The sequence below is a fragment of the Buceros rhinoceros genome, unplaced genomic scaffold, assembly GCF_000710305.1.
Source record: "Buceros rhinoceros silvestris isolate BGI_N320 unplaced genomic scaffold, ASM71030v1 scaffold8358, whole genome shotgun sequence".
Classification (NCBI taxonomy): domain Eukaryota; kingdom Metazoa; phylum Chordata; class Aves; order Bucerotiformes; family Bucerotidae; genus Buceros; species Buceros rhinoceros.
Genome location: NW_010426291.1, coordinates 49021 through 64329, shown reverse-complemented (window position 1 = coordinate 64329; position 15309 = coordinate 49021). Strand labels below are relative to the sequence as shown.

General features: G+C 39.4%; 1 protein-coding gene across 1 annotated transcript in view; it reads left to right on the top strand.

Annotated features, from left to right (window-relative positions):
• Positions 1–15309, top strand: part of EVC (Ellis van Creveld syndrome) — a gene marked incomplete at its 5' end in the record, with an annotated part of 48630 nt that overhangs the window by 32930 nt on the left and 391 nt on the right. Inside the window, 8 exons of the mRNA XM_010141449.1 lie at positions 551–660; positions 1935–2142; positions 4819–5025; positions 5842–5986; positions 8954–9062; positions 12773–12899; positions 13162–13255; positions 14421–14532. Coding sequence (XP_010139751.1) covers positions 551–660; positions 1935–2142; positions 4819–5025; positions 5842–5986; positions 8954–9062; positions 12773–12899; positions 13162–13255; positions 14421–14532 — 1112 coding nt within the window. The remainder of the gene's footprint in view (positions 1–550; positions 661–1934; positions 2143–4818; positions 5026–5841; positions 5987–8953; positions 9063–12772; positions 12900–13161; positions 13256–14420; positions 14533–15309) is intronic.

Sequence of the window (15309 nt, the reverse complement as noted above, 5' to 3'; positions counted from 1 at the left end):
GATCTAAATATCACCCTGGAAGTGCAGTAAACTTGCAGTGCATATACCTAATCATGCAATCTCCATTTCTAACTATTAGCACTGTGTACTGTACACAAAAATGTGATGGAAGATGATATCTGTATTTTGTTCAGTGGCAATAAAATCTACATTCTCTACTGGTGAAAAAAAAAAAACGAACAAAAAGCCTGCTGCAACCTGCTGATCAGAGTCAATACAATATTTTCTGCCATATTTTTCTTTTTCTCTTGTTGCTCTATTGATGAAACGGGAAAATCTGTAGGAGACAGCTCAGGGCTGATCCAAACAAGTGCAAAGCCTCCCTTTCTTTTCAGTGAACTTTGTTTAAGTGTTTTATCATTGAGAAAAAAATTATTCCTAAGTAGAATAATTTTAATTCAGCATAAGTTGAATTAAATCCCCCTCAGAGAGGGAGATGATTGTTTTTAGAAAAATATCATCAAAATAAACCTCTATTTCTTAATGCGGTGAGTAGAATGATTGAAATAAGAGTATCCTAAGATTGTTATTTTCCGCCCCCTGCTTTTAGGTATGGATAAAGGAATATGCTCTGTCTGCTGTGATGAAAAAGCACCTGTCTGAGAAACAAGAGAAGATAATTCAAGGTGTCATAAGCAGACTAGGATGCCTCAGTGATGAGTAAGTATGATTTTGTCAGTAAGTAGTGGGGTGAAACTGCACTGCTGCATGCACAGATAAAAACCTGTGTACATTACGTTGTGGAAAGCAGTGCTGAGGGCTTATGAGCACCTTCAGACAAAGGGTCAGTTACTCTAGCTTTTTGTCTGGGTATCAAAACCAGAGACTCCTGCTATCATGACTCCTGCTAAGTAGAAAAAATCAAGTCTTCTGTGATTTGCCAAGTGTTGTGCTTTCTGTGTATCTACTCCTATGTTTGTAAGTGATTTCTAAGCTTGAACCATCCTTTCTTTGTACTCTGTATGTCACATTGGAATTGTTCAGTCCAGCACCATTCAGTTCTACCTTTGCTTTCTGCTATTACAATACCACTGGCAATCACTCTGTATGAAAATGACTTCTCTTTTACATTCATTGTATGTATTCACTAAAGAAACTTCTAGTTTACTCTCATCTTCGTACAGCTAACCATCTCTTTGATAGACATACTTCTCAAAAAACCACAATTCTGTGTTATCTGCCTTGTTTTGATTAAGATGTGAAATTACTTAATTTACCATAGTCTTCACATTACCAAAGATCAAAGCATTTGATGACTTATCTATTTGGAATATTGGTATTATCACCATTGCACTCCTTTATTTTGGCTTTACTTTCCAGTTCAGTCTTACATTTTCATGTTCTCTGACTTCACTGTTTCCCAACATTTAGTATCTAGAGAGCTCACAATTCCTTACACATACAATTTAGATAGACAGAAATAATGTCATCCCAAATATGCACACAGATTTCACTCACTTGGTCCAGAAAAAACTGCAAACTTTGCTCTCCTCTTTAAAATTCACCACAAAATTGCTTCAACCATGTCTGCCCTGCCAGCTAACCATAGCCTCTTCTGTGTCTCTTCAGTGTGGCTCTTTGTTAATCCAAGATACACTATCCTGCATTTTCTTGAATTAACTTTTCTGTAGTTCTGATTACATTTCCTTTTCATCTTATTTCAAGTCTCCTATTTAAAAAAAAGAAAAACTTTTATGTAGTTATAGATTATTATTTATCTATTTTCTTCCTTATTTTTATTATTTTTTATTATTTTCAGTGTGACAGAGCTAGAAGTCTATCACATTCTTTACACTTGAGCAGCTTTCCAAGACTTGCTGTGTACCAGAAGACGTTGCAGACAGTGAACCCATTGAGCAATGACTTTGCTGAGCATGGGTGTGCCAAATCAGCAAGCAGCTTAGCTGATAGATTTTTAATTGTCCTTTTTACAGGTCTGTTAACTGTATATTGCAAAAACACCGACTTCTGCTGTGTTCGGTGCTCAGAAGGTTAACCCTGCGAAGAGTTGGAATGGCAGTCCTGGCCCGCATGAGACTGTCCAGAAAGAAGAGCTTGCTTCAGGAACTGAGGGAGCAACATACCCTGCAGAAATCCTCCTGCTGCCAAGATGAGGACCAGTGGCAGTTACAAAAGGCAGTGGTAGGTACAGTGTCCGCCTGGTTCTTCTCCAGAAGTCTCATATGCTATGATGTCTGACACTAGAAGTAGCCACAGAAGATCTCAGAAAATAAAAATGTTGATGTTCCAAATAGAAAAGAAAATATTTTCTATCAAAAATGTACCCCCTGCTGGCGTAGGAGGTCCCTGAGTGTGCCTGATTTAATTTGGGCAGACTTGCTGAATTCCTTAATATTTTAACTACTGTCTGGCTATCTGTGATATGTGTTATCATAGCAAGCTTATTTAGCTTTTTATTTTATATGTAAATATTAATGAAAAAAGGCTTGCCAACAAATTACTGCTTCAGGGTAAGATAATTTCCTACTAATTCTGTTAGGGATTGTAATGCTCACTTGAATAGTTCTTACCTGAGCAGAAGAAATTCTTCCCTCCACCAGACCTATCAAGTTCTTCTATACTATCTTCATTTTTCATTCTTTTTTCTTTCTCCTCTGTCCATGAGGTGCTCAGCATCCTTGTCCCTGACATCCTTCCAAATAACCTGGCTCCTTTGCTCAAGGAGATGAGAGGAAGTTTAAGGGATTTTTATACTTAGTATTCCCGCAGGTCACTTTAAAATCTGTGACTCTGTATTTCAGAGTTAATCCATTAAGTGATGCTGGTTATTTACTTACCTGCTTTGGGTATTTACCTAGAACAACACCAAATTCAACCTCAGAGGACACTCCTTGCATGTGTTGGTGATAGCCCCTGCCTAACCCACTGCTCTGCACATATGTCTTTGCAGCAGCCATCCAACACTTTGCTGCTCTGTGCTCCATGCTGTCACTGTGTAATTACCTGAGAGATAATATTTTGCATCCCTCTAATTCTGATCTGCATAATACAAACCCTAATTCTCCACTTGGAAGAGGAATAAGGAAATTCTGTCTGCTGCCATTTTCATATTTGATACTTCTGTTGAAGTAGTTAAGTGTGAAAACCTCAAAATCTAATTAACCTTCAGAAGAAATAAAAAAATAAGAAACAAATGCACATGACTGCATTCCTTTTGTCATGTGCTCTCCACTACTCCCTCTCACTTCGGGACATTAATAGATGTGATCACTGTGTTCCCTAACAAAATTGAAATGTCCTCAGGTGTTCCTGTTCCTTTGGCATCTCTCCTCCACATCCTCTTTCCAAGGCCAGCTAAAACCCATCTGACAAGGAAGTGCCTAAAGATAAACATATAAATCCTTGCTGCCAAGGTAGATCCTAGGCATGGAATTGTGAAAAGAGAAGAGAGAATAAGATGTTAGGAACAACCTCCAAATGCACCAATGAACCAATGTATAAGGAGTTAAGGAAAAGGTTAACTTACAGACACTCAACTAGAGTTTTAGACATACAGTGCTGTTTGAACTAAACTTAATTTTTGCTTGTGTCAATTTTTAGACTGTTCGACAGTGTCGCATTTATCTGTTGATTTCATGTAAAATGTAAAACAACACTAAAGAATCCTAGCTTGGACATGATAACATAACATTGGGTCTCAAAAAAAAGAGAAGCTGTTTAATAACATTTTGACTGTCTAAAAAAAAATCAAAAAGATGTGCCTGAGCTGTAAATAAAATTAAGACATGTCAGAATAACCCACTGTTAATAGGAACATCATTTTTTTCACAGACGAATGTGAGCAGAGCAGGTTCTTTTTCCATTGGCATTTTTTATTTCCAAGAGGGCATCACATAGGTGCTGTTAAATCCCCCAGAATAATTTAGTGTTATTTAGCCTGTAATGAGACCATTAATACAAGAGGGACATCAGCAACTCAATAGAAGGCAAACTATGGAAGACTAATACACATAAGGAAGACAGAACAGGTCGTGAAGGTGAGGGCATATTACTGTGTGCTAAAGAAACTTAAAGAGGGAAAGTGGATTTCAAAAGAAGCATAGAAAACAGTGGCAAGGATGTTCCACAGACCTCAAGAGACTAGAACTCTTCAGCCTAAAAAAGAGGTGTCTTCTGGAATATCACAGATTTTAAAACTGCCATGAAATATGTAAATGGGGACAATTTTTCACTTGTTTCTAATGAAAGAAGAGAGCACTGAGCAAAGCTGTAAGATGGCAGGTTCAAAATTAAAAACTGTGTGCATAAGCTGTAGAACTCACCACCTCAGGATGCTATATATACCAAGAGCACAAATGGTTTTTGTGTGCTATCAAACATATTCGTGACCTCTCACAAAAGCCCTAAGTACCAATATACCAACTTTTTCTCAGGTAGACCCCACAAACTATATGAGTATTCCAGGTGCGTAGCTGTATAGTTGCCTTGTTCTGGTACACTTAGAGGCATCCACAATTATCTCTTACTGGACTTACAGTATTTGACGTAATTTGTTGATTTTTTTAATAGAAATAAGACCAAATTCAACAGTACAGAATACAAAGGTGGGGAATACATTACTTGGAAATGACTAATAGGACAGGAGCTGTTATTGTACATATCACGACAGAAGCAATAGTTTTGTTGCAAAGAAAAATGTGTTAAATGACTGTACATAAACTTCCACTGGAGATTAGATTATTCTGAGTATTAAAACAGTAACATTCTGAATGGGTATAGGACTTTCTTTTAAAGTAAAGCTGACTGAGTTTGTCAACATATTTAAATGGCAGTGCTATCTTTTGGTCTGATTACCAGGAGTCCCACATTCTGGAAGAGGAGGAGAAGCTCGAGGAAGAAACACAGCAAACCCATTTAGAATTTCACCAGCAGCTAGTCACAGAAATCCAAGAAGCTCTTCAGTTTCTTCAGCAGCACATGGAGCAGGTGGTTGGGCAGATACTGCTGCAGCATGCCCAGTGGGAAGCTGGAAAAAAGAGTTCAGATGATGGACAGGACTTTCAGGTATGGAAATATCCAAACAAAATGAGTGCTACTTTGCTAAAAAGGCAGGCAATTTCATTTACGCGTTACCCTATGCCTAGCAGAACCAGCAGGAGACCATTAAAACCTGTGTCAAAACAGAAGATACCTTGCGAAGTATTGACAAACATTGACATATGTAGAAGAACAGTATCTTCTAACGACTCGCTATAGCAGCCAAAACGGGGTTTATTAAGCCAAACCCTGGAACATGGAAAAATTAAGAGAGTTCTTGAGGACAGAGAATAACAAAAATGAGGAAGAAATGGAGATGGTTATCTATTGATGAAGGTTTTATGGTTAATTAATAGTATTTATTTACTAACAGCTTAAGATCAAGTCATGATACATACTCAAATAAAAATAAAACTTGCTCTATAGGCTAATAAAATTGTTCTAAAGACAAGACTTGGATTTTCTGTATAATGGAAAATTGTAGTAGAGTTGTGCATATATTGATTTACTTTGGTGGCAGACAGGTTGACAGGTAAAATGGGCTATAGACATTGAACAGATAGCAGAATGACCCGTTCCCAGATGGAGGTGAGGCACTTCAGAAAGATTTTACTGTAATTTTTCCTGTTGAAATGTTTCTATGGATGAATAGAAATACCTGTTTTCCAGCTTCCCAGTTTGCCACATTTTTAAAGCACAAAAGCCACATTTTTAAAGCACAGAAGTCACATTTTTGTATGTACATACAAAATCAGGTTTGGGGTTTTTTTCGGTTTTAGATAGATCCAAACACCTAAGTTTTTTAATCAGAAAATTAATTGTGACTTGTACTATATATCACAGGAGAGACTGGTGGAAGCTGCTGTGGAAAGTGTGTATGGGACTAGCAATAATATCAATAGACTGGTGCAAAACTACTATCAGCAATTAGAAAAAATCACAGAAGGCTATGAAGGGAAAAAGCTTCAACAATTGAAATCCTTACAAGGTATGTATGATACTGACAACCACTTTAACAGATAAATTAATTTTCTTATTCCTTTAAAGATTTAATTTTTTTTTTTTTTAAAGATAACAGAAATCTGTTATATAAGTAAGCAACAAAGCAAAATGAATGTGTAGGTCCATTTCTGTCTTTGAAGGAGAAGTAGAACTGTTGTTACTAATAATTACGTGAATTACAGCCATAGATGCAGGACCCTATTACTCAAAGTTTGGTACAGACACACACAGAACGATGACCTAGTGTTGGAGATTATAGTTTAACTATGAACTCTGGTTCACCAAGCTAAGGTCAGAGGTAACACTATAGTCTAAACCACCAACAGTTGATGTTCTGGTGTTCTAAATGTCAACACAAGGCAAAAGAATTTAGAAAGCAAAGAGTTGTACAAATATTAGGTTGTACAGCCAACATCTACCATAAACACATTTCACCTTTGCATATTAATATATGCAAATAAAATGAAATCAGTGAGTCAAATATTCATGAGGAGAGAGTGGGAAGCACATGACAGGCGCCTAGAAGCTGAATCTTTTCCCTAGAAGGGAGATCTGGGTTTGCAGTCCCTATGCCACGTTAGAAAATACAACCATCATTGGCAAATGGTCTGCTTCCTCTGAGATGACTGCCCTCGGCTACAGGAAGTAGATTCTTGTAGTCATTCTGGTTTTTTGGCTCAGTGAAATGTTGTCTCTGAAGCTGAGGAAATACATTAGAGGAGACACCAAAAAGCCAAGCACGCCCATCCTGGAACACTCTGTGAGATACTGCATTGTTTTTTAGCTGTCAACCATGACGCTCTCACAAGTTGTGAAACTGCTGAAGAGGTTTATGAATTGCTGGATCTCACATAAATATAGGCAGTTTCTCCTGGAATTACTTTGAATTGCTCAGTTCCTTCAGGACAGAACAAAAGCAAGCTGTGATTATTGGTTTCTTTTGTAAACACTTTCCCTTCTGTGGATGAAGGCTGTTGGCATTAAATGAAGTTAGCAAGTTAGCAAAATAGCAATAGCACCTGAGGCTAAGTACTTGAAACACATGGAATAGATGTTTCTTCCTAAAAATAGAATTAGCCATTTTAAACGGAAAACATTCTTTAACCACAGAAGAGAGTTTTTGAAGAGGAACAGGCATATCTGCACTCATATCCAGACATGAGCTGGTAGGAAGGATTTGTGAGCCCACATAGTAGCTAGATATGCTCACTGGTTGTAAGACAGAACCAATCTGTTCTGTGCTACTCTGTTGTGAACCTTGAAGACTTTAATAGTGGAAGCTGAAGTGCTCAGGTAAGGCAAAATCTACACAGGGATTTTTGACAATCCATATTTTAGACATTGGCAGCTAGCAAGGCAGTCAGTTACTTAAGTTCTCACAAAATTCTTCTAAAGACCTCTTTGGCTCTGATTCAGCCAGCTACAGTGTCTCAAATCCCTTTGATTTGAGTTAAGCAGGAATTAAAACTGAAGCCTGTTCCAGAATGTCCCTCTGATCTGTACTGAGATGGATGTCATTACACACTTGAGTGTTCAGTTTCATCAGTGTTTTGATATTGCTCTCAACTGGTCTCCCAGTTAGGTTGTGAGACCTAGAATACCAGTCACTAGAACCACAGTTAGCCTTCTGGTGATTGCTCATTTAGATAATTTTTTCTCCTAAAATTTGTGTGGATATAGTATTATTATTGGTGTTCCATGAACTACAAGGAAGAAAATTACATGTGTAAGTGGAAAACACTTTGGTTTTTACTTTCTTTAACCTAAGTCCAAATTTGTGATTCAGAACCCCACTCCTGTCTAATTTCCGTTGCTGTATTGGCCCCAGAAGCACTTAAATTTCTCTCTGTGATTCTTAACATCTTGGAGATCTGCTTCAGGGCACAGCCAGGACACCCTAAGCACTGCTAGCCAGCCAACTACTTTCCATCCAAGCTCATCCAGAAGTCAGAACATCCATGTTTCTTCCTTTTCAGAAGGAAGAAGGGGCTGATCTCCAAGCAAGATTTACTGAGATTGTTACACTGAGAGTGTAATCCTACTCACCAAATACTCTCATAGCTTCTCTCTCTAAAACACAGGATGGAGAAAAAGCGTTGGTAATAGAGCCACCACTGTGTGATATCCCTGGGGTCAGAGTGGCCATGTAGGCCATTTCTTACGTACTTCATTCAGTGACAGCTAAATGGGAATAAGGAGTAACGTCTCTCCTAGTGACTGTGCTTGATGTCAGGCTGGCCAATTTTGCTTCTTTGGGCATCCCTTGGCCTAGACAAGTTGAAACTACAGTCTATCTGGCACAGCCACAGGAAAAAAGTTGGAGACTACCTCCTCTCACCCAGTCCAGCCTAGAGTACAGTCAGTAACTGCTCCCTGATGGTGCCATTGGTAGGGTAGGAGAGGCGCCTTTCAAACTCTCCGAACAGTCAGAAAAGGTTGGCTGCTCCCCAGATGACTGTTATGTACCCTAATCTGTTACTTACCCATCCATCTCCTTCTTCTTGCAGTTTATTTAAAAGCAGTGGAACAAGGAAACTGTATGTTCCTTGTCAAGAGTATGAGCACGCACAAAAATACCCAAACATTTCGCCATCAAATGAGGGGACATTAGTCAAGTTAGGCATTCCTAGAACTAAATGTCCTCCAAGTGGAGGTTTTCTTTATATTGCATTTTTCAGTATAGGTATTAAAGTTCTTGCTTAAGGCGTCAAGATCTTTTCATAAAATTTCTGCTTTGAATTCCATGTTAATCGGTTAGCCTAGTGGGAGAAGTAGATAAGCTAAATGGTGCACAAACTGTTGTCTATGCAGAGGCAGAGCAAGCGTATGTAAGAAGTACTTGATATCCCTAAGGAGCAGTAACTTTGGAAAGACTCCCTAGAACAGAGATTACTTTGTGCTGATGCAAAACATAAATCTTTGGGCAGAAGATTTTACAAAAATATTTTTTTAGCAGAAAGAGGTGAAAGGAACAGGCTTAGGAAGAAACAAGAGAATGAACTGGCCTTGAAAGAAAAACAGACCAAAGGCCTTCTGAATGTATCATCCACATTCCATCAAAGGTAAGAGCAGGCAGCCACACTGCTGACTATTTAGATGTTGTGTTTGTCTAGCTGAATAAATGCCATGGTTTTGCGGTTTACCATAGAATCATAGAATGCTTTGGGTTGCAAGGGCGCTTTAAAGGTCTAGTCCAACCCTCTCTGCAGTGAGCAGGGATATCTTCAAACAGATCAGGTTACCCAGAGCCTCATCCAACCTGACCTTGAATGTTTCCAGAGATGGGGCATCTGCCACTTCTCTGGGCAACCTGTTCCCATGTTTCACCACTCTCATTCTTTCTATCTAGTCTAAATCTTCCCTCTCTCGGTTTAAAACCATTACCCCTTGTCTCCATGAAGCCTTCTCTTCTCCAGGCTGACCAACCCCAGCTCTCCCAGCATGTTCTCACAGCAGAGGTGCTCCATCCTTCCGATCATTTTTATGGCCCTCCCTTGGACCCTCTCCAACAGGTCCATGTTCTTCTTGTGCTGAGGACTCCAGGGCTGGACACAGTACTCCAGGTGAAGTCTCACCAGAGTGGAATAGAGCAGCAGGATCACCTCCCTTGACCTGCTGGCCACACTTCTTTTGATGCAGCGCAGGGTACAGTTGGCTTTTTGGGTTGCAAGCAGACATTGTCAGCGCATGTCCAGGTTTTCATGACCAGTACTTCCAAGTCCTTCTCTGCAGGGTTGCTCTCAATCCCTTTATCCCCCAGGCTCTATTGATACTGGGGGATTGCCCCAACCCAGGTGCAGAACCTTGCACTTGACCTTGTTGAATCTTGTGAGGTTTACACCCGCCCGCTTCTCCAGCTTGTCCAGGTCCCTCTGGATGGCATCCCATCCCTCAGGTGTGTCAACTGCACCTCCTAGCTTGGTGTCTTCTGCAAACCTGCTGAGGATGCATTTGATCTCACTATGTCATTGATGAAGATATTAAACAGCACTGGTACCAGTACGTATCTCTGAGGGACACCACTTGTCAGCAATCTCCTTCTGGACAACAAGTCATTGAGCACTACCCTCTGGATCCAACCAATTCATTATCCACCAAAAAGTCCTCACATCAAATCCATTTTTCTCCAATGTAGAGAGAAGGATTTGCAGAGGACCATGTCAAAGGCTTTACAGAAGTCCAGATAGATGACATCAATAATTCTTCCCTTGTCCACCGATGTAGTCACTTCATCATAGAAGGCCACTAGGCTGGTCAGGTGAAGCCATGTCAGCTGTCTTGAATCACTTACCTGTCCTCCATGTGCCTTAGCAGAGCTTCTCGGAGGATATGTTCCATGATACTCCCTGGCACAGAGGTGAGGCTGACAGGTTAGTAGTTCCCAAGGTCCTCCTTTCTACCCTTTGTAAAAATGGGTGCAATGTTTCTCAGTCATTAGGGACTTCACCTGACTGCCAGGACTTTTCAAATATCATGGAGAGTGGCTTATAAACTTTTGCAGAGGACCATGTCAAAGGCTTTACAGAAGTCCAGATAGATGACATCAATAATTCTTCCCTTGTCCACCGATGTAGTCACTTCATCATAGAAGGCCACTAGGCTGGTCAGGTGAAGCCATGTCAGCTGTCTTGAATCACTTACCTGTCCTCCATGTGCCTTAGCAGAGCTTCTCGGAGGATATGTTCCATGATACTCCCTGGCACAGAGGTGAGGCTGACAGGTTAGTAGTTCCCAAGGTCCTCCTTTCTACCCTTTGTAAAAATGGGTGCAATGTTTCTCAGTCATTAGGGACTTCACCTGACTGCCAGGACTTTTCAAATATCATGGAGAGTGGCTTGGAAACTCCATCAGCCAATTCCCTCCAGTACTCTGGGATGCATCTCATCAGGTCCCATAGGCTTATGTATGTCCAGGTTCCTCAGGTAGTCACAAACCTCATCTTCTCTTATAGTGTGAGGGTCTTTGCCCACTTTGAAAAGAAGTATCTGTTGCAAAATTACGTCTACCCTTTGATCTCAGAGAATTACTTATTAAATAAGCATTTTGATGCTCATTAATTGCAAACTGAAGAACTATACATAGACATTTTGAAAAGAGAGTACGAAAAACAATGCCAAAACGTGCCAAATTTTAAAAGGAGTTTAACATAAATGTAGGATGGAAACTTATGCTCCCTAGTTTACTACATTCCTTCTTTTCTACTTTAAACATAAAGTGTTTGTTAGTTTGCTGTTGCGTAAACATATACCCTAATGAAGAGAAACGGAAGCATAAGTAATACTCTACATGGCAAGAAGGTTTCAGTGAATGCCTTGGACAAACAAGATTACTTGCACTAAATTTGGAATGGAATTCCTAAAATGCTATTTCAATAAAAATCATATTTAATTCATTACTGATTTAATGAAACACAGAATTCAGAAAAAAAGCACTGCAATTCAAAAGGAATGAGTTGGCATAAAAAGCTGTGTGACTTGGCATGCATATGATATATTTTTGTAATTTTATTTCTTTACTCTTGTTTTATTATCCAGAACAATTTGTATATTGTAAAAAGGTTAATTCTTTACTTAGACATCCTGTTACTTCCAAATTGAAATAAATTGTTGCCCACTTTCTGTTTTTCACCCTTGTTTGAATTAGCAGAGAAATGGATTCCTGTATCCAAGGGCTTCATAAAAGATCTGGTATTTATCCGTTATGGAGTTTATCATTTATTCTGACATATAAATTCACTTCTAGCTGTTGTCTCAAATTTTTCTTCCATGTTCTATTCTAGTGTCTTAAAATACAATCAAATTGGCCTTCATGCAGGCAGAAATATGGTATTGAAGAATGTAACTGTTCAGTATCTAAGCTGGTCTTATAACCATCAGTAATCAAACCCATTTTCCTGTTGTCATTATGATTTCTTTTATGGTCAAATCCCAGTCATGTGTAAATTAACAACAAAATTTCCATTAATTTCTCAACTCGTTGATCTCAACATAGGTTGTTTTATTTCCTTCTGCGCTTGGGTGCAAAGGTTATGAGTGTGAGTTCAAAAAGCAAATTTTGAAAGTTAACCTTCTGTAAGCATTGACCATTACAATAGCAACTTCATTATGTGTAGATGTCAGAAACAATTTGTGTTATCTCCTTCCCTGAGGAATGTGATGGGTGATTGACAGCATTGCTGCAGGGTAGATCAGGCAAGAGAAGAGAAGCAATACAAATTCAGCAAAGTTGCAGCCATTCAGATTCTGTTAGATTAATATTAATCTTCAAGCAGCAAAATAAAACAAGCAAAGAATATAGTTGTCAATGCTCCCAACTGCCAGGTTTTGAATTACCGTGCTTCTGGCTCAGTCTCAACTGGTACTGAAGAGTCCTGAATAAAATGTCTAATTCTAAATCCTCTGTCCTCACACCTGATCTTCTAACAGCTTGCCTCTTTGGCAAGTGGACAGTAAAGCTGACTTCAGAAACATGGAATGGTTTTGAAAGCAGACGTCAGCGTCAGAGCTGAACTCTGGCTCCCAAAGTACAGGCATGGACAAACTCCTGCTGCAATTCCTACCTCTGAAAGGAAGTTGTATCCCGTGGAGAGCCAAAGCAGGTTATTAAGTAAATCTATCTAAAAATCTACCTCAAAATTCTTGTCCCAGTAGAAGCCAGATGGGCTGATATTGTTAATAAGACTTTCTCTCTACAAAATCTTCTATACTCTGCCAGGATTGTATTCCTCCCTTGAAATGAACAACATCAGTACTTTTAAACTTCTCTTGACCAGGATGATGTTGCAGCAAAAGAAGGTTTTGGCTCAGTTTGAACAGCAGCAGCAAATTCGTCTGGAGTCTCTGAAACAGAAGCTGCTCGGATTGCATCACCTAGAAACTGAGTTGGAGAATCAGCTAAAGGTAGGTCAGGCTAAAATGACTCATGGATCTGAAGCAGTACATGGCAAAACATTTGACAGTTTTAGGGTCTCTTTGCTGTCTAGTTGAAATCGGTGCTAGGATTCACCACTGTCTTGTATGAAACACTTCCTGCTGCTAGCCAGATTGTTTCCTGAGTTTCTGCAATGACATAGGCCTTTTTTGTTATGCCACATGTAGAATAACATAACCTACAATCAAGCTGTGTTGGGTTACCCGACTTCTGGTTTATCTTTGTGTGCAGGAAGCAGAGCAGGACTTTGTGAATGAGTTGGCTGTGCTGGCCCGAGTTCCAGTGGTTGTGAAGAAGAAACCTTCCAGAAGGAGCAAGACAGCAGGTTGGTACAGTCCTGAATTGTTTAAAAAATCCTGCATCATTCCACATATGAGTGCATATTTTGCAACACGACACAATGGAGTTTCAGGACAGAGTTTCTGTCAGTGCCATTTCCTTAACTGGGTCATAGAAAAGTAAGGCAGCCTTCCAAGGTCACCCAGCTTGCCAGTAGCACAGTCACAAATAAGTGTTGCCATTCCTCACTCCAGAGCAGTCCTTTAGCCGATAGATCACATTGTGTCCACTGAAGTAAGGCTTGGCCTTGCTCAAACCAAAATGATTTTTCATGTTATTTAGAAATTACTCTGTTCACCTCAACCACTTCAGCAGAGCTGAATTGCCCAGCTTTCATTCTCCTGGTAGAATGGAAGAATTGCCTTCCTCCACTCATGCTCACAAGTAAAATCTTACTGAATCAGGACACTTGAAATATTTATATGAATTTACTGAAGTTTTAACAAACTAACTCATTATTCAGGAGATACCTAGGGACAAATTGTTGGACTAGCAGTTGTGTGTCCTGATCCACATTTGGGTGGAGCATGCAACTTCTAATCCTTTGAGCCATGCAATCCTTCTGTCATCATCAGAATGAAACATCTGGCATTATACTTGAAAGATGATGAAAAGTGAGAGAGGTGCCCGAAAGGGAAAAGCAGTTCACTCACCTGCACAGTTTTGAAGTCGCTCTCCCCAGTCAGTTGTGTCTAAAGCGTGCAAAGCTGTTTGCCCTGGAGGGTAACCTGACACCAGGGACACATGTGGAAGCTTAGTTCAGGGCCCTAAAAACAGCGACTTTTTAACGTTAGATTGTTCTGATTCAAATCACATAAAATTATGAATTGAGTTTTCTTCTGTTTGCTGGTAGTAAAAAGACATTTTCAATTACTTGCTATGAAAATATATGATAGGGCTTTCAACTGTTGCACCTCATGGAAACTTCAGTGCTCACCAAGTGTGGAAGTTCAATGTCTGCTCTGTGAGAACTAACTGATAGTAAAAACCCTATATTTTAGACTAGTGTAAAGTGGAATTAATTCCTTGGAATAATAACATATATGTATTAGTGTTAGAGTATATTTTTTTGCTTTAAGTTAATTAAAACCAAACAAGCTCTATTTTATGTGATTTTTCTTTTTTTAATCCACATGCATTTGGCAATTCAGAGGAAAAAACAAACTCAAAAAGAAAGAACTTTCAGTCACCAGAATCAGCAGACAAAGATGATTCTCATGAAAATATTCAAGACCCCCGTGGACTGACATCGGACTTATGCAGGTACAGTAGAGGCTAAAAAAATAGTATGTGAAGAACTATTTATAACAAGTGGTACAAAATCTGCTTCATAAGCAGGTACATCAGTCAAACCCGAAATATAATGCTGAGCTTCTTCCTTAATAGTTACTTCTCCTTCTTTATATTCTTTTTTAAATTTAGGACAATCATCTGAGTTTGCTTGTCTGTGCTACTGTGTATTTTATAAATAACTTTGATTTTAGGTAGAGAAATGAGAAATACAGTTTCCAAATTTCTTTTAATTAGGTTTTTTAAAACCTGAGTCACAGACAGCATAAATCAGCAGAGACAAGTGAATCCAATGGAACTAGGCTGACATGTAGCAACCAAAATATGGTCTGTGGTATTTAGGCTTTCAACTTCCACCTTTAGTTCAGGAACAAAGACAAGCTCCAGTCTTTGGCTGATGAGGGCAGCAGTTCTAACAATTATTTTCTTGATAGATGTTTCAGTTGGCTTAGGCCTGGCTGCTAACTAAAGGAGAAGAAATGGCTACAAACCTGAAAGATGCCAGCTGATTACTATGGGCAGATCAAACCAGCCAGCTGGTCGCTGGGGCTTGATATATTGAGCAGAGAAAATCCTCTTGACAGGCAAAGCAAACAGTTGGTTCTCAGGAGCCACAGGCCTTTGGGGAAAAGTATTTATCCCCTGAGTGACCTCAGCCTGGGACTGACTTCAGGAGATGGCTTCTTTCCCTGATGGCATCAACCCTTTTCACACACTCCTTTCCCACAGCCCGCAAGGGGTACTTGTGTA